The following is a 24648-nucleotide window of genomic DNA, read 5'->3' on the forward strand; positions in this document are numbered from 1 at the left end:
GGGGGGAAGCTGTACTACCACATTATTTTACCAGATACATTACAGAACAATGTTAATGTGACAGACAATATGCATGAGGAATGGCAGGGGCAGGTTAGAGATAAACAACTAACAGTAAAGAAAGGGATGAGATGTTGGAGCCAACTGGAATAAATACAGAAAGTGTGATGATGGTTGCTTCTCAGAGAGCTCTATGGAGGAAGAACCTGAGGATACTACTCACTAGAGCCCTCCCAGGAATAGTGGGTGGAGATGATGGATACTTTCTCTCCATTATATTTTAGAAGGCTCTTATACTTCAGAATATACTACTACTACTACTACTACTACTACTACTACTACTAATAATAATAATAATAATAATAATAATAATAATAATAATAACAATAATGGTCTTCAGATACTATCATATAGCAATAGGTTTTTGGTGAAATGACTTCTTTAAGTTGCAAAATCTTATAAGAGAGTAAATGTCCTAACTCTCCATTTCATCTCACCTATAAATAAATATTTCCTTAATGATATAAGTATTGAAGATAAATATGTGAGAAATAACTATATATAATTCTCATTACTGGCATTTACCTATTCAGTTTCCTACATATATTAGGAAAATGATATTGAATGCCTCATGTTAACAGCCACTGATATTGATGAAATGATTTCTTTTGAATAGGTACAAATATACTTTAAAATATTAGTGGATTATGCAGAAATTCATCATACCATTATCATATATAATCAACTGAAATGATCTCAATATACTTTATTGTAAGCAATAAAATCTGATTAAAAACTTAGATACAAAATTGGATTGTGTTACACTGCTCTGCTAATATTGATTTCTTATACATGTATTATCTTCATTATGTTAGGGAGTCAGTAGAAATAATAGGGATAATTCAATCCAACTTATTTTCTGCTTTACAAATACAGCTTTTGTTATAAACATCAAACTCCTAAGAAATAAATGAGCCAGCTTCTTTGTTGATACAATTGCATGTGCAAATTGTGTGTATTTGCAGTCATATCATGATGTAACTTGCATCAACAAACTGTACAGGAATGATAGACTACAATTATACAATTCAAGAAATTACTAATAGGAATTCTTGCATTTATCCAAGAAAATACATAACTACACCATAAAACTGAAAATGGAAACAAATGAGAAGAGTCTAAGATAGACTGCCAATATATTGAACATTAAACCAAACTCACTTATATCAGAATTATGAAGAAGAAATAGTGATGCCATATATTTATACATACATAACAATTTAACACAAACACAGTCTGCTACCCAAAGTCATGCCTAAAGTAAGTAATAATCAATATTCAGAAAACACTTGCACTAGCTCAAACATTGGCATATGATCAATACAAAAACAATGAAAAATGATAATTCTTTGAAACTGAGAAATTAAACCAGCTTGAGTTTCTCATTTGAATTCTTTATTTTTTTAAAAATGCATTAGATGAGATTTAGCTATAAGCATGCACATATATATATAGGATTTATTTCTGAAATTGTATAAATATAAGCATGAAAAGGTACACACACACATGATCCTCTGTCAGGTTCAGCAATGGCTGTTCAGTTGTTTGATTAACTGTATTACTGACTTGCTAGATTAATGTGCAAGTGGATGGCTATTTGATAAATTTAAAATTTGACACATATTCTGGTGCTTCATATAATATTTATGAAAATACTTTTAATATAATGAAATTGAAAAAATCTAAGCCTACAACTTTATGACAAAAAAAAAGAGAAAAAAGAAAAAATTACTATAGGCACAGGCATGGCTGTGTAGTAAAAGAAGTTTGCTTCCCAACCATATGATTCTGGTTCAGTCCTACAGTGTGGTACCATGGCCAAGTGTCTTCTACTATAATTTCATGTTGACCAAAACCTTGTGAGTGGATTTGGCAGACAGAAACTGAAAGAAGCCTATTATATATCTATCTCTCTATATGTGTGTGTCTTAGTGTCTATGTTTGTCTCCCACTAGCTAGTGTTGGTGAGTTTACATCCCTGTAATTTAGCAGTTCAGCTAAGGAAAACAATAGTCGTAACAAAAATAAAAAAGTACTGGGGTCAATTTGTTTGACTAAAAATTCCTCAAGGTAATGCTCCAGCATGGCTGCAGTTTAATGACTGAAACAAGTAAACATAGAGGATATAACTGTGGCTAGGCTGTATACCACCAATTTAATTATTAGGTTTTTTTTTTAATCACACCATAACATGATGTAAGTTTAGGAGAGAAGTGGGTTGAATCTTTATTACAAACTATAAAAACAGTTGGAATAGACAAATAATCAACATTGTTATTAGGCAGTTTAGAAACTTGCAAAACAAACAATGTGAATGCTACAGCTCTATACGAGTTCATAAAATAATTTTAAAAAAATGTTTTATCTTGAGAAGCTGAACATTTTCAACTAAAACTAGTCATCAATAAGAATGATATTCTACTGAGACAACCTTTAACCATCTAGCATTCAGATTACTCAGTTCAATGTATTATTTATTCACATTGTTTTGAATTAATCATACATTATCTTGTAGCTGCAGGATTTTGATAACACGATTGTTTTACAATGACATTATAGGGGAGGTGTGAGAGACCAGATCTGCTTGGGTTGAACATAAAAGAGGTAGAATATTTGGGCCTGATATGGCTTGTTTGAATGCTAAAGGGTTAAGGCAGATCCAATTCTAAAATTAAAATTCATGAATTTCCACTGTTAGTTGTGATTAAGAAGTAACTTGGATGTATCAAATAGATGCAACATAAAACAATTAGCACCTTCAGGTTTGTGTTGGAGGTAAGTTTAGGAGTCTCAGAATTCCAGCAAATAATATGCAGATCTTTTTAAAAAACCAAACTAACATAAGCAATGTTTCAAGAGGGTGTGATAGCAGACAAACCAGAAATACAAATTACTGAGAGAATGTCCATCAATTCTGAAGAAAAAAATCTCTCCATACTGAATTAGGAAAAATGTGTCTTTAAAGAAAAATAAATATTGAGTGGTTTGTATAAAAGAATATTTAATGAATGAATAGAATTAATTTGAACAAAATGTCTTTTACACATTTTAAAAACGGATTAGCAAATCCTTCCTTTCCTTTTTCTTTCCCCCTCCCTACGTTTAAAATATACTTCTCATCTAGCTTGTCTGTTGTAACTTCTATATGTATACACCAAGAGATGTTCATATGCGAGCATGGTTGTGTACATATATGTACATGTGTATATGTGTATTTGTGCGTATATTTTTATGTCTTACATATATATGCCTGTATATGTATGTGGTCTGTGTGCATGCATATGTGTATTTTGATGTATATATGTATATTATAGATGGTCTAGCATGCGTATATACTGTTGTAAGATATTTATGTAATGCAGCGTGAAAATTTTAATTTTAATGTATTAATTGAATTATATGTCGTATATAATTTTTTACAATATGTATTTTGAATTCACTCCTTGATTTAAGGTTCTCTTTGATTTTTATAATAGGATGAATTTATATTGAATTCATTTATTTTGTTTATTCTGTTCATTGCATGCCTAAGACCGTTAACTGAAAAGACCCCGTGTAATCAACCCCAGTACTTCTTTTTTTTAAGGTCTGGTACTTATTCTATCAGCCATTTATACTGAAGATATGCTAAGTTATGGTGGTATAAACAAACCAGCATTCATGTCAAGAGGCGGTGGGAGACAAGCCTCTTTCAGTTTCCGTTTACCAAATCTCTTTCTCAATCTACTCTCTCATCCTTTCTTCTAAGTTCTGGGTAGCTATGTAGCACCTCTACAACAAGGAACCAGTTCTGCTTTGCCTTCTTTTCTGCCCCTCATCTCCTGGCATAAAGCCACCTCTCTAGGAGTTTGTAGTCAGCTGGTGGCACAAAAAAAAAGCACCCAGTAAAAGCTGTAAAGTGACTGGCATTAAGAAGCCATGCCAGTCATAGAAACCATGCCAAAGTAGACAATAGTACACAACACAGTCATTGGGCTCATCAGAACCTGTCAAACTGTTTAGTCTATGCTAGTATGGAACATGGACACTAAATGATGAAATTGTATAAAAATCTGAAGACATTTTCAGTCAGATAGACTACATCTTTTTATAAAGAATTGGTTATCTTTTGAACAAGGAACCCATATTTTTTAAATAATTAAATCACTAGATAATTTTATGTTAAAAGCCAATTAATACAAAAATAAGCCATAAGTCATCTAGCAGATAACAATTATGTTTGCATGTGTGCTACATACATAGTATTTTAGTTTTCTTTCATAAAAGTACTTAATATATATTTATATATAGTGGAATTGTATCAAGTGCATATGTATTGGGGGGGGGGGGGGTACAAAATCAAATCCTCACTTAGTTTCATAAACTTCCTTATTTCATCATGGCCACTGATTTTCAATGATCAAAACAAATGTCTGAATACACATGTGTGCACATGTACACACATACACAATGAAAAAAAAAGAGGTCAATATATAATTGAAAAAAAAAAAAACTAGAATTTTAAGTTGATAGCAACTTGTTGACATATGGTCACACCCTAAGTCATTCTTGAGTTATGAGTCAAACATTTCTTATTTGAACACATTACATTTGTGTAACATTGAGAGGAATGTAAAAGCTTTAAAACAGTTGTCACAAATGGATAACATTTTAATGAAGAGACTATACTTCGCCTACACAAAAAGGAAGTTGAAGAGGAATCCACAAATAATTTTATAGCTATATATCTATCTACAGAAGAATTTAAACTATCAAAATATAAAAAAATGGAATTTTATCACATATAGATTTTCATTGATTTAGTTACTAAAACATTCATATTTAGATGAGACTGTCAACACTTCACACTCACGTTTTCAAACTCTGTTGCTAAAAAAGGTAATCACTAGAAGATTTAACTGCAATAAAAAGGAGCCTAATAAAGGATCTCCATATGCTGATGCCTGCAATGTGGCACAGGTAAATCCAAAGACCAATATTTTGATGATCAACAGAATAAATAAATAGTAGTAGTAAAGTATTCTTAGTAATTTGTAACTGTCTTTTTTTTTGTTAGATATAAGGCAGTTAAAAAAAAAAAAACAAGGATAAATTTGATTGATTAGGTACAAAGATATTACTGTTACTTTATTGATATGAATTTAAAAGGATGTGGTGCCAGCCTATAGGCAGTAACACTTCAAGATCATTCATTTCTATGCTGACACAATGGTAGAGTATATTATCAAAATATGTAAGAAAGGATTTTCCTAATGAAAACAATTTTACATCGCATATTCAAATTGTTTGATAAAATCTTGAATATTTAAAACTATTTTAAAAAGAACTCTAGATGGTTTTGATATTGGTAAGAGGAGTTAAACATTTCAGACCTTTCTTTTGCAATTTAAATTCATTAATTGATCAACAGTTTTTAAGTGAGATTTATTAGTCAAAAATATTTTTTGTTTTCATACAAAAATTCCATTATTATATATAAAAAGAAACAACTACATCTGGAATGGCCTAACAAATAACAGAAAAATATGAGTTAATTAAAGTCTTTGAAAACTATACTTAATGTTCTTTTCCAAGTACAATTCTGAAACTACTGAAAACATTCAACTGAATATTTTGTAACATATAAGAAAATCAATCTTTTAAATTATAAATGTGGACATTCAGAATTCCTGTAGTCAGTATTTCTGAAGCTCACTGGGGAGACCTATGTTAAGCAATAAATTATGGAAAAGTAGATGTCTCTTTGTTTTGTTTCACTAAATAAGCAGGTGTAAGTATGCTAATACTATAAATGGGTATAATTTGTTGTAGTAGGCAGAATGGTGTTGTATAACTGATGGAGGTTTTGTTGGCTTGTAGAGCCTGTTCTACTAGACTTGCTCTTCTACATTATTCAGTAGCCATCTCTTAATCTTGAGAATGTCAATCAAAGCAGTGTTGTTGTTCTTGACATAAGGATCAACCTTCAGCTGAGTTTGCCAGAAGATACTCTCTACAGTACATCAATCACTCATCCCTTAGATCAGATGTTTTCTACCAGATGAGTCCATCTTATCTCAAACTCTCTATGTCTCACATTCCACCAACTCACATACATTGCAATCTATCACATTCTTTCTCTGTTGTATTAGTGACGTTCACTTTATAATTTCTAACTATAAATACAAATCTTGTAGATAACACCACACTCCTTAATTCTGGAATCTAGATAAAATTCACATGCAACCTAGATACTTTATGCTATACATAAACTGTTTTCATGAACAGGAACCCTGGAAATGTCCTCTAATGGGAATATAATAACTTAATCTAATGAAATTCATTGTGTATTCTCCTACGACTGTCAAATTCACCTAAACTAAGAAATTAGTCATTGACATACTATGCCTAATTCAATCAACTTCATTCTTCTATAAAAAAAAAAAAATTAGATATTATGAAACATTAATTGTAGGTCTCTGACATTTGCAGAATTTTAATTGCCCTCAATTATCATTTATATATATATTTTCAACTTTGACTTACATTAAATCTCTGCTCTTCATGAAGATATTCAAAGTCAAATGAACTCTAGTACTTGCCTTATAGTATTTAGTTACTCTCATTCTGTTGACTTAGGTCAACAAAATAAGAGATGTAATAAATAGAGTTGACTGCAGAAGTTTTATAACACAGTACAAAGCAAAATCCCAAAATATGTAATCCAACACAGTGTTATAATTGCTTCTATACTATGTTTCAGTTATTAAATTAACTGAACTGATGTATTTAAGTGAAAATATGTATACAATAAAAGATAATACTGAATAGCTGCTTTTTGATCATATTTCTAATAGCTCAGATTGAAACTATTCAAAATATCAGTTTAAACAGTTAAGAAAGCACAAGAAAGCATTTTCTAAATTACTCAAATTCCTAAAGCATTACAAAGAAGCAGAACTAACTTCAAACTATGAGAATTAGAAAATGCATTATTAAGAAACTTTGTTTTGAAAAGTAATATATAACATTTAGTGTACAACTCACCTCTCTCAAAGTAGCAAGGGTCTTCTTGTTTACAAGAAGTTGCTGCTGCAAATCTTTGTTTTCTTTTTCAAACTCCCGTATCCGCTCATTAGCATCTTTGTTTTTATCAAGGGTCTTTTTTAAAGCTTTATAGTCTTTCTCAAGAATATTATGCTTTGAGGTGATTTCATCTAAGTGAGCTCCAGTAGCTTCTAGAACATGTTTGAGCTTTTTATTTTCTTTCTCAAGGGCTGATTTGTCCTTGTTTAATTTAATTATCTCATTATCCAACTCTTTATTTTCTTCTTCTTTGTTTTCCAGTTTCTTACAGGAAAGTTTCAAACTCTCGATGGAAATTTGTAGCTTTTCATTTTCAACTTCCAAGTCATTGTTGTCCTTCTCCAACTGTTGCAAACGCCGGGTGGTCATCTCTAACGTTTTCTGAAGCTTCTGGTTCTCATTGTCCATATCTAATACATCCATTTCCATCTGTTCATATTTGACCCGTTCAATTCGCTGAGACTCAATGGTTTTCTTTAATTGCTGAATTTCCCGATTTAGTTCATCTTTCTCATTATCCAATTCTAGAACTTTGTCTGTTGCACCTTTTAATGACTCTAGAGTCTTTTGTAGTTTCTGGTTTTCTAAAGTTAACGAAATGTGTTCTTCAATAAGCATTTCTTGCTTAGATAAAGATAACTGAAGACTTTCAATGGTTTTGTTTAGTTTTTTGTTTTCTATTTCTAAGCGAGAGTTATCCTCTTCTGTAGTTTCATATTTATCACAGGCAAGCTTTAGAGTGCTGACTGCATTCTTCAAGTCAGAATTTATACGCTCTAAACTAGTGTTGGAATGTTCGAGCTCATTCAGTCTTTCACAGTTAGCTTTCATTTTGTCATTAGCCCTTTGAAGCTGTTGATATTCAAAGTCTAATTTTGAAATTCTGGCAGCAGTTTCTGAAACTTTGTCATGGAGATTTTTATTTTCTTTTTCAAGTTCCTTCACTCTGCTATCATTTGATTTTTCATTTCTCTCACGCAGTGAAGATATTGTTTCAGCTAAATGTTCTTTTTCTCTTTTAACCTCATTCAGCTGTCTTTCAGTATTTTCTTTGACAGTTTCAATCATAAGCAAAAGTTTCTCCTTCTCATCAGCAAATTCTTTTGTTTTCTGTTCTAACTCTATACACCTCTCTGATTGTGACTTCATCTCTCCCTGCAAAGATTCAACTTTTTTAGAAAGTCGCTTATTCTCTTTCTCTTGTTCCAAATTTAGAGCACTACTTTCTAATAAAGAATTTTCTCTCAGTTCTTCGATCTTTTGCTGAAGTAACTGATTTTCTAATTCTAGTCGAAGAACTTTGGCATTCGAAGTTTCATTCAGCTGGTCAGACAGACTGATGCCTAAAGAAAAGTAAAAGTTGGAAAACAATATATTAGATCAATAAGGTTTATAATTCTATTAAAGGATTTTGATAGAGACACATTTTCTAATTACTAAAAACATGTCATATTGAACTCAAGTTTTTATTACTTTCTATAATTAATAACATTAAAGTTTACTGTTGTATACTTATTTAGTCAGTGATACTCTACTGTACCTGAAGTAAATGACCAGTTTATTCAACATAGGTGTATAAAAAAGCAACAAAAACCTGATACTATCACAATCAAAGATAAGTAAAAGCAATAGTATGTGTAAGAGTTCTATAAATACTGAGAAATATTTTAAACTTTATATAATGAAAATATTTTCTTCCTCTGTGTAAGGTGAGGAAATAGAAAACTTACTTTATGGGGAGTGGAACAGAAAATTTCAATAATACACAATATGAAGACTGAAATGTATACAAATAAACTTGGAGAATTACAATTTATATATATATATATATATATATATATATATATATATATATATACATACACACACCTATACACACTGAGTAGGATCTATAGTTATGTGAAAATAAAGAATGGAAGAAGAGAAATGAAATACTTAATACAAGTGATATTTGATTGTCAAGGTAAATTTAAAATAAAGAGGACATGAGAAAAATGTAATAAAAGAAAAGCTAGTAATAGCTAACAAAGGAAAACTACACAACCAGTTTTGGATATGAGGAAATGACAATAAATAGTTTGATTTATTCAACATATAAGCGTGACAAAACACAACCACCATAGTGACTTTTAGGTAAAATAATACTAGCGATCCCTCTAATCCAAAGTCATGTATTTTAGTCCACCACCTAGTACTATATTACTATAGACGAAGTATTTTGTTTGGACTTGATATACTCGAACAGAAAGATAGGTGTCACTTTCATGTCTCATAGTTGAATGATTAGGAATACCAAAAGCGCCCAAGTGTAAACAAAAACATTTCCTCTAATAATTCATACAAATATACACATATATTGCTTGTACACCACTCAGTCTATACTCACAGGGATAAATAAGAAATATAATAATTAGAGAAATGTAAATTATTTTATTCCCACCAGAAGTCCTCGTGTGTGCTTCTTCAAGTTCCTTCTCAAGAGTAGTGTTTTGTTGGAGTCGATTTTTTTTCTCAAATTCTAACAAGGCATTTTCTTCCGTTAATACCCGTACCTTCTCTTTTTCAGTATCAAGTTCCTGAAAATGTAAGGTTATAAAAATGTTGAATTATGAATTCTCTGAACACATTATTGTAAAAAAATTAGCAATTTAAATTACTAAAATAGTTAGAATTTTTATTATTAGTAAGATTTTCTATCACTTCAAAATAATATTTTAAAAATTACCTAGAGACTCTAAAGAATAGAAGTCACTTTATTTGAAACATCAAGATCTCTTCACTCTTCTGAACTGAAGTACATAAGATCTTGACAGAATGAATACAGGGGTACTTTTTCAAACTGAATTTAAAAGTTATATTAATACCTATGATGGCATTTTCATTTACAAGTAGGTATTAATATAACTTTTAAATTCAATTTGAATAATTACCTCTGTGTTCATTTTGTTAAGATAGACTTTTAGTTGATAAACATTTATTTGGTATAATACAGCAAGAAGACTGCTAGCAATTGTATACTATTTCATACTACTACATTGATATTATTACTATCGCATTGGTATTTTAATAATACCGAACAAATTATATTTTAGAAATGAAACTGAGCAGTAGTAATAGGTTTCTTATAAAAATTTTATTTGCAAAACAAGGTTGATAAAGTAGTGCAAAGAAAGCAATAAGAAAAGCAACATCTCACATGCAGTTTGAGCTGCTATTATAATTTAGTGAGATCCTCAAAAAGTGTCTTTATTTTAACAGGTAAAAAATGACAAATCTGCATACAGGGCCAACAATTTCAGGGAAGGGGATAAGTTGATTACATCAACTCCAGTGTTTAACTGGTACTCATTTAATCAATCCCAAAAGGATGAAAGGCAAAGTCAATCTCAGTAGCATTTGAATTCAGAACAAAGTCAGAAGAAAGGCCACTAAGCAGTTTTTCCAGCACAGTGATGATTCTGCCAGCTCGCCACCTTACATATAGTAAATATTAAACAGAATTGATTTAATTGCAGTGGAGGTGGGGGGTGGCGGGTTGGTTGTTATGTAGGTTGATCTACATAAATTAGCAGCCAAACCTATTTCAAGGAAAACTCTTTAATGAAACAATAATGCTCACAGGCTAGAATATTGTATAACTATTCTAAGAGAGTCAACACATGCCAACTAACAACTGTAACTGAAAAGTTGAGATCATTTTATAAAAAGGCAAAAAAGTTTAATAATTAACAGATGAGACAATTAGTGTAAGAATTTTAGTTGAAGATTTTATTGTGTTATGGAAAATACTGAAAAAGATTGTACAGAAGAAAAATTTTAATTGGTGTACATTGTAAGCTCTGATAATGAAATTCTAGATAAACATACTGTAATAAAACTGATATTCAATATAGGTAAGAAAGAAAACCACACTATAAATTTGTAAGTGAGTGACTTATAAACATAATTGTATAACTGGATTGATTTTTGAAGTTTTCAAAAAACTTATTCAGTAACAATAAATTCATATATACTGTAAGTCTAAGATGGTGGACCACTGACTATACAGTTAAGAATTCAATACCAAATACAGCTAGTGTCCCCAACCCTACTCAACACAATACTCAGCTTGCTGACTCTACAAAATCAAAAAAAAAAAATAGAAAGGTATAACATTTCACAGTAATGTATTTAGCACTAAGAGGAGTATCTAGTGAAAAAATTCAAAACCATACCACAATACAAGGGGAAAATAAATGAAAAATTAAGAAAAAAATTTTTTTTCCTGGTTATATGCTACACATGTATATAGCAGGGCGAGTTGAAAAGTTTATAGGCTGACTATAAAGAAGTGATGCTAGAGCTCTGAAATCTTGCATGCATTTATTCAGCTCTTCTTATTAATAACTACATCATTTCTTTTGGGGTAAACTGATATCTGACTGTTCAAAGAAGACTTAAAAAATAACTAGTAGTAACTTCTCTTAAAAATTGACTAAATTTGGCATCATAGTGTTATCAAGTAGTTGGAGAAAAAAGGTTTATCCCCCAAGGACATTCATACTGACATAGTTGCAAAATTAAGGGATGACACTTCAGTTTTATCAACAGTAGAAAAGTGGGTAGCCGAATTTAGGTGGGGAAGAAAGAGTCTGAATATGACCTAAGGTTGGGGCATCCTGAAACTGCTACCACTGAGGAAAATGTTGATTGTGTTTATCATATAGTGATGGATGACAAGCAACTTACTATAAATCAAATAGCCAATGCTATTAGTATATCTTGTGAGAAAGTTGAGAATATTCTGCACAATGAACATGGCATGAAGGTTTCTGCTAAGTAGGTGCCATGTCTTCTGATACCTGATCAAATGCACGTTAGGCTGATCACATCATGGGAAAATCTGACAATGTTTGAGGCAGATCCAGCTGGTTTCCTAGAACATTTTCTAACCGAGGATGAATGCTGGCTTCATCACTTTGAGCCAAAGACAAAGAGACAATCCATGCAGTAGAAACACCCCTCCTCACCTGCTCCAAAAAAGACCAAGGTCATTTTATCTGCAAGGTAGGTGACAGCCTCAGGTTTTTGGGATGCAAAAGGCACTGTGTTTATTGATTATGTTCAAAATGGCCACACTGTCAATGGAGGGTACTACGCCAACTTGCTGAAGCAGTTATGAAAGGTTATCAAGACCAAAAGCCCAGGAAAACTGACAAAAGGGATTTTGTTTCAACAAGACAATGCTCCAGCACACATGTCTTTGCTTTCAATGGCTGTTATCTGTGGCTGTGAACTAGTTGATCACCATCCTTATTCTCCTGATTTGGCCCCTTCTGACTATAACCTGTTCCCCAACATGAAAAAACACTTGGCTGGAAACTAGTATTGCAGTGATGATAATGATATATCTGCTGTAGTTGACTTTTTTGACCAACAGGATGAAAATTTCTTCACCAATGGAAGCCAAGCATTGCAAAAGTGATTAAGAAGAAAATTAGCTTAAATAAAATACAGTTAGAGTTTGTGTTAGGACAAGGAAAAATGAATGCACTCTTTTTCATGAGACAACTACAAAAGAAGGCCTTTGACAAGGTCCTATGCTCTATAGCTTGGTGATCACTAAGAAAACTAAGTATTGGTGAATGGCTTGTAAGAGCCATATACATTGATAATAAAGTCAAAGCCAGAAACAAGTTCAGTAAGAAATTTAGCATACAGGTAGGTGTTCCTCAGGACATGATTATCAGCCACTTACTGTTTATTAAAGTCCTCTTAATTATTATAGAATATTTCAAGACTGGCTGTCCATGGGTATGCCTATAAGCTGATAACCTGGTTCACATAGCTGAATCAGTCAAAGAATTGAAGGGAAAGTTCCAGACATGGCAGCAGAGCCTACAACCAGATAGCAAAAATAAAAGACTGACCAAGAGAGTATCTAACATTGCCATCTGGAAAATGGTGTTGCTTGATATACAGAAAAGAATATGAAGGAATTGGATATTATAAATCCAGTATAAATCATGGGTGCACAAAAGATATAATAGGATCATAGACAGTGTGACAGGAAAGAGAGAGACTTCATATCTAGCAGATGTACCAGAGTAAATTAGTAGTATGAACAACTGTGAAACAAATTATGTAAAATGCCTTAAAGCTTCTTAGAAGTAGTTCATAGCTTCTTTACCTTGGTGATCTAATTAGTAGTGCCAGTGGATGCTCTGAAAGCAGAGTAAGCAGGGTAAAAACAGGATTAAAATAATTTAGGGGGCTATCATATGTTTGCAATAAAGGAATTTCTTCAAGTGAAGGACAGATTCTATGACACTTGAGTTTGAAGTACAATATTAATTGTAGCAAAACATGGGCTCTGAATGCAGAGGATGTGCAAAGGCTAGAAAGAAATGAGTGTGCTTGGCTGGATATGCAACAATAATGGGCACGAACAATGAAGCAGAAATGAGCTGAGAGAAAAATTGGATATAAGAGGAATCAGCTGTTGCATGCAAGAGAGGAGACTGTCGAACAGTACTGGCATGGCCATGCGATACATAAGCAATATGGCAGTTGAGTAAAGATGTATCAAACAAACAATGTGAGAGGAACTTGTGAAGAACAAAGGCTGGAGAATAAGTGGTAATGGCTGATCTCAGACAGTTAAATCCCACAACAGACTGCAATAAGTGGCAATACTTTGTGCTGGAGAAGCTTCATTCAATGTATGTAAACATGAAAAAGAATCCCCTTTTCTTAAGTACAACAGAATTATGTCAGAGTATACTTTAATTTTGGAAAAAACAATAAACTACAATTAAAATGCCAACATTTTTTTTCCTGGTTACAGATTTAATTATAGCAGCAATCAGATTGTAATAAGCTTGTTTGCAAGATAAAAGACTGGCAAGGTTTGAATATGCTTTTCTACTTTTTTGATGAAAGTCAACTGGCTTCAACTAAAAAAGAGATTAATAACGATTTCAAAATGAAGGCACTGGAGCTAGTAAAACTGGTGGTTTTACTGCATTTAACTTGACATTTGCCACTCTGATTTAAAATGCTATAAGGGTCAATATCAGATTCAAAACACTCCTGAAGTGACAACAAATTTTATTATCATACTGACCAGAGTCAGCTCTTGCATTTGATTTTTACACTTCATCAAGTCCCTTTCTAATTCCTTCACAGCATCCATACGTTTGTATGTGTTGCTTATTTGTTCCTCAAGCATAGAACGAGTTTCCACCAAAATTCTGTTATCTTCCTTAAGTTCCTAAAAGTAAAATAAAATAGAATCATTAAAACAGATAAAAGAAATAATTTAACTTGAAGTCTGAATGGTTACTAAAATATTTGAGGAATGTGGACAAAAATTTCAAAAAAAAAAAAATCATAAAGAGGAATTGTTTTCATTAATGTGTTTGAGGAAGAGATGCATAGCACAGAACCTGTTTGTGGTCAATGGAAACATAGAATAGATGGTTAAATTAGTTTCATTAACATAGAGTTGTAAAAATTGGAGGGTCATGCTGAAACATTCTAATAAGAGCATAATCAAGTGAAAGGCTCTCACAATGAAGAAACACATTTAAAGTTTAGTAGGGAGAGGGGTATCTTTTGTGGATAAGATGGAGAGGTCATAAAAAGAAGAGTAGTGGTTGGAACAGATTATTTTCAAAAGTGGTGTAGTACAGCCTAAATGTGTGCATGGGTGTATATATATATATATATATATATATATATATATATATATATATATATATATATATATATATATGTATGTGTTCATATCATTTTAAAAAGATGTGATCCTTTCTGATGAAATCACCCAGAAAAAGAGTTTGTAAGAAAAAGTTTTTAACAAAAAAAAAAAAAAAATTAAACTTCAATTAGGATTGTAGTTATTGAATTTATTAATAGATAAATGTTGCCATGTGGCCTAACATACTTCTTGCAGTGAATTTAAAGGAGTTTTAATCAACTGAAATGAAATCCATAAGAAAAGTCAATTTTCTACAAGAAAGGCAAAGGAGAGGAGGACTCCAAATTTGAAAGAGGTTGGAAATTAAATGAAGACATGCAGTAGGTATGTAAATCTGATACTTGGTGAATATGGTGACAATTTTGGGCATATTTCAGTCTCCTCCTTAGCAAAGTATAACCAGAAGAATCAATTACCAGATCACAGAACAACTGAGAAGTTATAGTTTTTACATGAAGAGTTTTCACTCATTGGGCAATACTGGAAAATGTCTTAAGAATGCCTGCAGCAAGAAGCTCATATAGTTAAGTCATTTCAGCTGTAATTATCCCATCTCCTTGTTTCTTTTTATACATCTTTATCCAATGTGTTTATTTTTCAAAGACAACCATGTGATTGTAGGGTAATTTGGTTGCTATTTCTAGTGGGTTGAGCGATCATGCAGATGCACCTTCATTAGCTCATGGTATGCTTTCTTTATATCACAGTTGGAAACTATTCCTGCTTCATTATTTACAGTTTTGTAGAAGTGTTTCATATATACTGCATTGGGATTTTTAATGTATCTGGATTTTAATGCAGAAGAGTGATTTTTATTTGTCATCTCTTTAGAACTAAGTAAAAACTTGTACAAGTAACATACTAAAGTTCAGCCAATCATCTATATGCTCCTCTTTTGCAAAGAAAACAACAAAGAACATTTTGCTAACTATTAATAAGGCAATATTAATGAAAAATTAAAATTAACAAGGCAAGGACTTTTAAAAAAAATGTTCAGTCTGCCTGTGAAGTTTAGATTCCATGACTTGATGTGGGTTACATTTTGGAGTGGAGATAAGGTTAATTTGCAAAGTCTGCTTTATGATATTGTGGCAGCAAACCTACATGGGATTTTATACCATAGATAAAATCACTTAGTGCAGAGGAGGGACCCTTTGATTCCAAGCAGTAGTTGGCAGTAGTACTTACAATGTTAACTTTAAACTCCAAGTCTAATATTAACCTTGACTCACTGCTTGCTACAAGATACTGAAAACTTAGTTACAGATAAGAAAACAATCTTGAAATTATGCTAAGTTATATTTTTATAACAATATTCTTTTTCTCCAAGTAAAAAGATATTTTACTTACAGTTTTTAGAACAATAGATATAATTATACTCACATCGATTCTAGATCTACAGAACTCCAACTCGTTGAGCTTTTCCTTGTATTTTAAGATTTCATTTTCATAGCTTTCCACCTTGACAGCCTGTAACAAAATTAGAATGAGTTAATTAAAATACTATGTAATTTGAGATTTATTACTAATTGTCTATATTCCACATCTAGAATTAGCCCAAATTCCATAAAGAAATATATTCGATGCTTTATGCTGTCTAGTTTAGAAATTCAATTTCTGAGTTAAATTATTTTCAGCTTGATTTTATACCTATGGATTGATAAATGTTAGTATGAGTAACATGTGTTCAAATCAATAATGATTTCTATTGAAAAAGAGAAATCATACAATATTTAGAAAGAACATACAAAAATTGATGCAAATGTCCAAATATACAGTACCATTAAAGTTATTGCAATACATATGTATGCTCACAGTACAGATGTACTTGTGCTCATTCTCTTACACACAGTTCTTACAAATAAGAATTTTCAAAGTGAAAATTCTACACATGGTCTAAATGGGTATTAAGACGGTAAAAATAATCAAGGGAGAAACTTGCTGCATTGGATGGCAAGCTTCCCCTACCTGAGTTAGTTAATTGCTACACTTGCCCATCCATTTCAGGTAATGCTGACTGTCTGTAGGTCATCTTGAAAAGTAATATTTGGCTGACCTATTTTATGCTCGTGTTCAGGTGGTACCCAAGTATTGATTGTTTTTGAGTGCTGTTGATCAGTTAGACAGAGAATGTGGTCAATCAGACAGAATTAGCGCTCTGCTACAATCTCTTGTAGTGGTTGTGAACTCACTCTTCTCAGATCTCATGTATGACATGTTCCTAGCAGTTGACTCTCAGGATCATTTTGAGACACCTTTGATGGAATCCATTTAGTTTTTAATCCAATTTTACTGTGCTCCTCCAAGTCTCATTGGGATTATTCCTAGGGAATTATTACCTTATTGAAAACAGGTGAGGGTTGGTGACAGAGAGAGCATCTGGTCATAGAAAGTGTGCCTCAATGAATACTGTCTGACCTATACAAACATGGGGAGGCAGACATTAAAATAACAATGATGAAGACATCACCATCATCATTTGATTATTTAAGCTATATCATTATCTTAAAAGACATAAAATTTTAAATTTTCTCTGTTAAATGTTTGTTGATATGTTTTCTAATAATCCAATTATTCAAAAACCCAGGCAACAGTTTTTATTCAAAATACTTCAAAAACATGATAAATGTGCCCTCCATACTTTTTTCTTTTTTTTTTTGTACTTATTTGTATTACTACCTCACCGACGTCATGCCAAAATCCCTCACTCCTACTCAAATATGTAAAATGGCTCTAAATTAGTTTTCACAATGAGTATTCATTTGTTTGATTATCTGAACTTTCTGCTGATTGATTGTTAAGTGACCGAGCATAATTCTTAGATGGATTCAGTATGATACAGTGTGATAAGACTCAACTTTTAAAACATTAATACAATCCATTTGATAGATTTCTATGCAATTTCTGTCTTCCCAATTTCATTCATAAAGCTATGTTATCTTATACAATATACCATATAATGAGATTGAACCTGAGATCACAGGATTGTGAAATGAACTTCATAACCAGTCGACCATACTGCATCCGTACACACATACACAATGACTATTGATTCATTTCTTTTATCACTGCAATCAGTCACAAGAAACTTAAGTCAGTATTTAACATATTTCAGTTGTATAAATATCTTATACTCAATGTCCTAACTTGGTATTTAGTTCTTAATTTACATTGGCTGTTCCAACAAACATACTATCATACACACAAACACACTCAAGGAATCACTGCTGGTCAAGTCAGTTGGATACCAGCCCATTGCCTCACTGGCCTCATGATCAAAACAATCTTCAGTTTCTGCACGCACGCATGCACACACACACACTTAGAGAAATAAGGAGAGAGGAGAGAGAGAGAGAGAGAGAGAGAGAGAGAGAGAGAGAGAGAGAGAGAGAGAGAGAGAGAGAGAGAGAGTAAAGAATATAAATCTATAAATACATCAGACATGACAATTTATGCAAATGTTAGATTCTAATTCACCTAGCTGCTTCTTTAACACTTATTGATTCTATAAGGTCCCTGCTTGACTTGTTAAGCACACTAACAATTATACAAAGACCATTTTTATAAAAGAATCCCCATACACATAATAAAATAGATCAATAGCTAAAATTTGGGACTTAGAAATTTAGTATTCAACACATATATTCAGTTATTGAATAATGTTATGAAAAGCTGTAAGACATAGAGAGGCATTTTTAAAAAATTAATTTCACAGTCAAGTTGTTACAGAAAAGGTACATTACTTTATACAATGGGATGTAGCAATGCAGCCACATAAAATGCCTTCAGGAAAAATTTGTTCTATATTATTAATTCCTTTATTTAAATCCATTTACATCTGTTCTCCTCTAAAATATGGTAATTTGAACACTGCAGCACAATATTCTTGTTTCAAGCATTAGTACATGATTATTTTGAATCTAGTTTTCATCAAAGTAAACAACTGAAGGTAACATCTAGTCCAGAACACAATGTTAGGTCAGGCATTGGGTTTAAACTCAACATCTTAGCATTCTTCAAACATGTCAAAGACAAATGATATATTTTATTTTCTTTTACTGTTTTATAACCATATTTTCCTGCAAAGTTAAGTTACGAATTTTTCAAATTTGTGGACCTTTGCTTATTGTCAGCTCTCCTTTCTATTGCTAACAATACAATTTTAAACTACAAGTTGTACCTGTTATCATTTAGACTTTAGTTGGTTTATGTGCTTTGTTTAAGGTATGTTTGCAGGTAAAAGTAAACTCATGATGAAAGAGGTTAAACAGATGAACACGTACAGTTATTATGTTAAACTCAGTTATAGTATTTGATATTCATTTTTAAAGAATTCTAGTTGAAACAGTAGAAACAATGTGTTTCTTCCATGAACATGGTGTCCATGATTTGATGAAACATCAGTTTTTTAATCAGGAGTCCAAGTCTCTCAGATTACTGATTCAGTAAACTGTCATAGTATTCTTACAGTAGAAGTTCTAACTACTAACCGTTTAACTGTTAAACAGTGGAAACTGTCAGCCAGGTAGACTAAGGCTTTAGAAAACATTTCAATATCTATAGTAAATATTAAACTCATGTTCAGTAAAATATAAAACTGAAAGTTGCTAGTTCAAGCTTAGTTCAACTTTATCGTTTGTAAAAATGCATATTTTTAGCTATCTCATGCATAGTGTATTCAAAGCAGTGAGTGTTCAGCAATATTACAAAGTTTTCAGCAACTAGGAGTTGTAATCTAGTCCCAATTTCTTATTTTATCATTTACATAAGTAATGTCTTTATAAATACTTGAAAACTCCAGCTTGCTTGTTATTTTTCTCTTAGTAAAAGAAAAGAAAAAAACTAGTAATTACCAGTAATATTAACTTATAACTAGCCTATGCCAGCATGAAAGGATGTTAAATGATGATGATAATAAATCTAAACAGTATAGCTATAAAAAAAGGATAACATTCTGTATTAGATTTTTTTTTTAAAGTAGTAATTTATTATTCAGAACTGAATCATTTTCATTCACTTACTTTTTCCCTGAGCATATCAATCTCATCTCTGTAAGCTCTGGCTGTTTTAGCTTCTTGATAAATTTCATTATACTGAAAAGAAAGCAGTTAAAATAAATTTAATATTACAAATTAGAGGTATATATATATATATATATGTATATATGTGTGCGTGTGCGTGTGCGTGTGTGTGTGTGAGAGTAGGTATATATATGGGAGAATATACAAATAATAACAACAGACGAGGACAGGTGGTGTAAATAACAAAAGTATATATTAGTATATAGGTATATATATATACACATGTATATATGTAGATGTGTATATATATATATATATATATATATATATATATATATATATATATATATATATATTTATATATAAAAATAGATGTTTGTATTTTTCCCTTGTTTACAATTAACACAGAAAAAATAAATAAACTGTTACTAGGGTAGCAAAAAATCACATAAGTAAAAAGGGTGTAACACCTTGTTTTTTACGGTAGAAACTCTGGGTTTATGTGAAATATTTTGTATAATATATATAGATAAATAAATGGAGTTAAACGCAGGTGTTATTCAAATTCTTTTACTTTTGAATAACACCTGCGTTTAACTCCATTTATTTATATATATATGTGTGTGTGTGTGTGTGTGTGTGTGTAAATATATATTCAACTCAAATGAAAGTTAAATTTTTAAATTGTTACTGTATCCACCTCTGGATATCATTGATATTTTTTTTTATTGACCTTGAGAGAAGCAATTGACAGAGTCAGTTGTTGAAATGTGAAACACTCAACCAGACACAATATACATAAAATTTTGTAATTTTGCTTCTTGCTATCTTTTAAATAATTTATCAGTGATAGCCAATAAAATGAATTTTAAATTGAAATATTTTAATAAAAAGGATATGAGTGTTTGCGTGAGAAGTTTGCTTCCCAGCTGCAGAGTTTCATGGTCAGTCCTATTGTGTACATTGGACAAGTGTCTCATTATAACCCTGGAGCAACCAAAGTCTTGTGGAAGGATTTGGTACACAGACAAATTCAAGGAAACCTGTTGTGTGCATTTATGTGTATACATATATGACTGACAGACAGACAAGAAAAACAGTGGATATCAGAAAGAGTATACATTTTGGAGGCATACACATTTGAGCTAATGAGACTGTCATTATGATATAAGTAACTATCATTTGGTTGCATTTTTCAATCTAAAAGCATGATGATGTTCAAATAACATTAATGACTACATATGTTGCAAGGGAAGAGGAGATGGAGAAACAGGGTAACAAAATATGAATAGTTATCCTAAGGTAGTTTCTGGGTAACAAGTAGCTATTTTAGCTCCATTTTATGTATTCATGTGTATGTATGTATATGCATGTGATAGTGTGTGTGTATGTGTAAGAGAGAGAAAAGCAAAAGTGAGCTGAAGGGAGGAGAGATTTCTTAAATAAATTAAAGTCTCAAATTCTCCATCTTTTGTCAGGTTTAGATATCTTTGATATCAACATGAAAATAGATTCCCTATAGTCTGAAATACAGATATAAGTTATCCAGTTGAAAAATGAAGAAAAACTCAAGAAGTTATCCAGTATAAACTCAAGATACCTACTAAGCTTCAATAAATCAATAAATACAAGCAACACTTATTGTCAGTAGACTAATTCTTGAATGTTCTATTTTGTTAGCAGGAAAAAGAATACAGCTGACTGAGTAAAGCAGTAATTGTTGTTTAGAAGACTCAGGATATTTAGCTCTCATTATTGATTTTTCTGTCACTGTTAGTCTTTGGACCAAATGTGAATTGTGAAAATAGTAATTATATTGGTTGAACTAGATGGTTATCTGCTTGTTTTCAAATAGGGAATTTCATGAAAGATTTTAAATAATCATATAATTTTAGCAAATAATCATTTAAATAGATAGAAACAGTTGTTTACATTGCATGTCTAAACTCATCAGTTACTCTTATTTTACGTTGCAATTCTGTTTATCTATGATAGCTATTTATAACTTCATCATAGAAATAGATGTTCTTTCTAGATTTACCAGTCTCTTTGTGATTTAAAAATGGCTGTTATTATGTCAACTATTTTGGGATACCCAGAAAACATATTTATGCACAGATTGCTTAATAAAATATTTGACTCAAGAATTGATATTTGAGACAATAAAAAGTTTCAGATCTCCAGGGAATATCAAATTTGAGTAGCACACAATCTGTATAGTATTTGTATGTTTACTTCCAAGTTTTGGTATCATAAATAGCAAAGGAAGACTATAACCACATATTGATCCTTTCATTTTTCTAACCTATCAACATTTTGAGAAAACTATCTGGAGCACTATCAATTCTGTCTTCCACATTTAACTTGGCATTTCTTTCTATCATAGCTGAAATGCCAAGAAACATGATATTGGTAAAATATCTATCTTCTGATCTCTGATCATGGTTGGAGCTGCTTACACTGAGAAAATAGACAAAGCTGTATGAGGCCAGTGAAATTGATGTTCACTTTAAACTGTGGCACTTAAGTGGTTGGAAGTAGTTTAGACAAAAAGAGATCATCAGAAGGTAAATTTATAGGAAAGAACGACTTAGTAAAGGCTTTAATATAGAATTTGGAATGAAAGAGGAATCTGAAACAAAGGAATTAAAAATTTAAGTACATTCACATCTATGGAAGAAACAGTTTGGAAACTGAGGAGTGAAACCCACTGTAGTATCAATAGTAGAGACTGAGAAGGAGTACATATTGATAATGAGTCAGTAGTTGTAAACTGCTGATGAGTAATAATTTGCTTATCAGGCAGTTAATTTTTTCTTGGATGTAGTCTACAATGTATGCATTTGTAGATCCCAAAAGCATGAATAATATTCCAGTTTAAGTTCTGCAGAATGTTAGATGCTGATGGTTAATATCACTCTTACTTGTACAAACACAATTTTTATAATATACTAAGTGAAAATATTAGAAAATACTAGAAAGACAAACTTGATACTTTGTTACTTTGTAATGCAGTCTGCATGTAGATTGATTACCTGCTGAGACCCCCTTCGGTCATTGACTGACCATGGGATTGCACCTAGAAAGTTACCCTTGCAGGCACAAGTCCGGGCAAGGTTGTTTATGGAAGAGCAGCAGTCACCCATGCATACTGGCCTCCCCTCTCCATGCCACCAATGTTATCCAAGGGAAAGGCAAAGACAGATACAGCTTGGCACCAGTGATGTCGCAACTCATTTCTACAGATGAGTGAACTGGAGCAACATGAAATAAAGTGTCTTGCTCAAGAACACAACATGCAGCCCGGTCTGGGATTCGAACTCACCTCACGATTATAAGCTTGACGTTCTAACCACTGAGCCATGCACCTTCACATTGATTACCTAGGTACCCCAAAATACTTAGCATACTAACAGCTGTCTTAAACTTACAAAGAGATTCACTATAATTGATGACATTAAAGAGATAAACTTATTACTTCACAGTACTTATATTATCTATAGTTTACACAAAATCAGTTCCTCTGACTAACAAAATTTGTTAATATCCTGGCCATACAATAATAAAAATTTTAGCAAATGAATTTGGACAGCAACTGATTTATATTGAAGAAAATATGATGAACATTAATAACTAGAAAAACAAAAACAGTAAAAACATATTTCAGTTTTTAGAAAAATAAATAAAATGGACATATAATTTCCAAAAGTTTTAAGCTCATGAAATGTAAATTGATTGTGTTTCCATAATAGTTATATCAAGCCAAGTTTAGTCAGCTTCTTATGATGCCCATTACTATGAGAATATTTTAAAGGAATTGTACATAAATTAAGTTGCAAGTTTCAGACTAATTAGAACATTTGATCCTTTGCTCAAGCACTAATAAAAAAAAAAAAAAGGTCGTATTTTTTCAGAGTATACACTTTTTGACCCAGATACCTACTTTTCCCTGCTGCGACTTATTTTCAATTCTCTTTCTTTTACTATTTTTATCTGCCTTTAAACTTTAATGCAAAATAAACATATATTTGTTTTATTTAATCCTGAGTGACATGTCATATTTCTCTATTCTAGATTAGATTTCACTTTAGCTGTCACCAAGCTTAAAGATTTTAAAGAATATTGAGAACTTAAGAAATATCCTCACATAAAAAAAAAAAAAAAAAAAAAAATGTACAGATGAAATACAACAGCCTTTTAATCTCTCTAGAGAATTTTACATGCTAAATTATTCTGAAACAGATTTTTTATAATATTCAGTCAAGCTAATTTTCATCTGAAAATATATGAGTGTTGTATGAAATTCTTACATGAAAGTTAAAATTTTTCCCATAGTTTTGCACTGTTGCCTTTTATTTTCTGAAATTTATCATCTCATTGAAGCTTCAGTGTATCAAATCTAATCAATGTTTAATCTCACTTGGCTAATAATTATTATGTAACAACAAAATAATCAAAGCTTCTTTCATTCTTTATGAAGAAATAAGAATAATTTCATTGCACTGGACAAATAATGTTGTACAGTTACTCTTTTACTTGTTTCAGTCATTTGACTGTGGCCATGCTGGAGCACTGCCTTTAGTCGAGAAAATCGACCCCAGGGCTTATTCTTTGTAAGCCTAGTACTTATTCTATCGGTCTCTTTTTGCCGAACCGCTAACTTACGGGGACGTAAACACACCAGCATCGGTTGTCAAGTGATAGTGGGGCAAGCGATGGTGGAGGGGGACAAACAAAGACACACAAACACACACACACACA

General features: G+C 31.6%; 1 protein-coding gene across 12 annotated transcripts in view; it reads right to left on the reverse strand.

The window, feature by feature from the left end:
- Positions 1-24648, reverse strand: part of LOC106881190 (girdin) — a 176959-nt gene that overhangs the window by 55052 nt on the left and 97259 nt on the right. For all 12 annotated transcript variants that reach the window (XR_008265197.1, XR_008265198.1, XR_008265201.1 and 9 more), the window contains 5 exons: positions 19888-19959; positions 16250-16336; positions 14231-14377; positions 9566-9701; positions 7087-8468 (listed from right to left, as the gene is read on the reverse strand). Coding sequence is in view for 3 of the 12 variants with exons in the window: in XM_052971764.1 (XP_052827724.1) it covers positions 7087-8468; positions 9566-9701; positions 14231-14377; positions 16250-16336; positions 19888-19959 (1824 nt within the window). In the remaining 9 variants the exon portion in view is untranslated. The remainder of the gene's footprint in view (positions 1-7086; positions 8469-9565; positions 9702-14230; positions 14378-16249; positions 16337-19887; positions 19960-24648) is intronic.

This window comes from Octopus bimaculoides, chromosome 11, assembly GCF_001194135.2.
Source record: "Octopus bimaculoides isolate UCB-OBI-ISO-001 chromosome 11, ASM119413v2, whole genome shotgun sequence".
Taxonomy (NCBI): domain Eukaryota; kingdom Metazoa; phylum Mollusca; class Cephalopoda; order Octopoda; family Octopodidae; genus Octopus; species Octopus bimaculoides.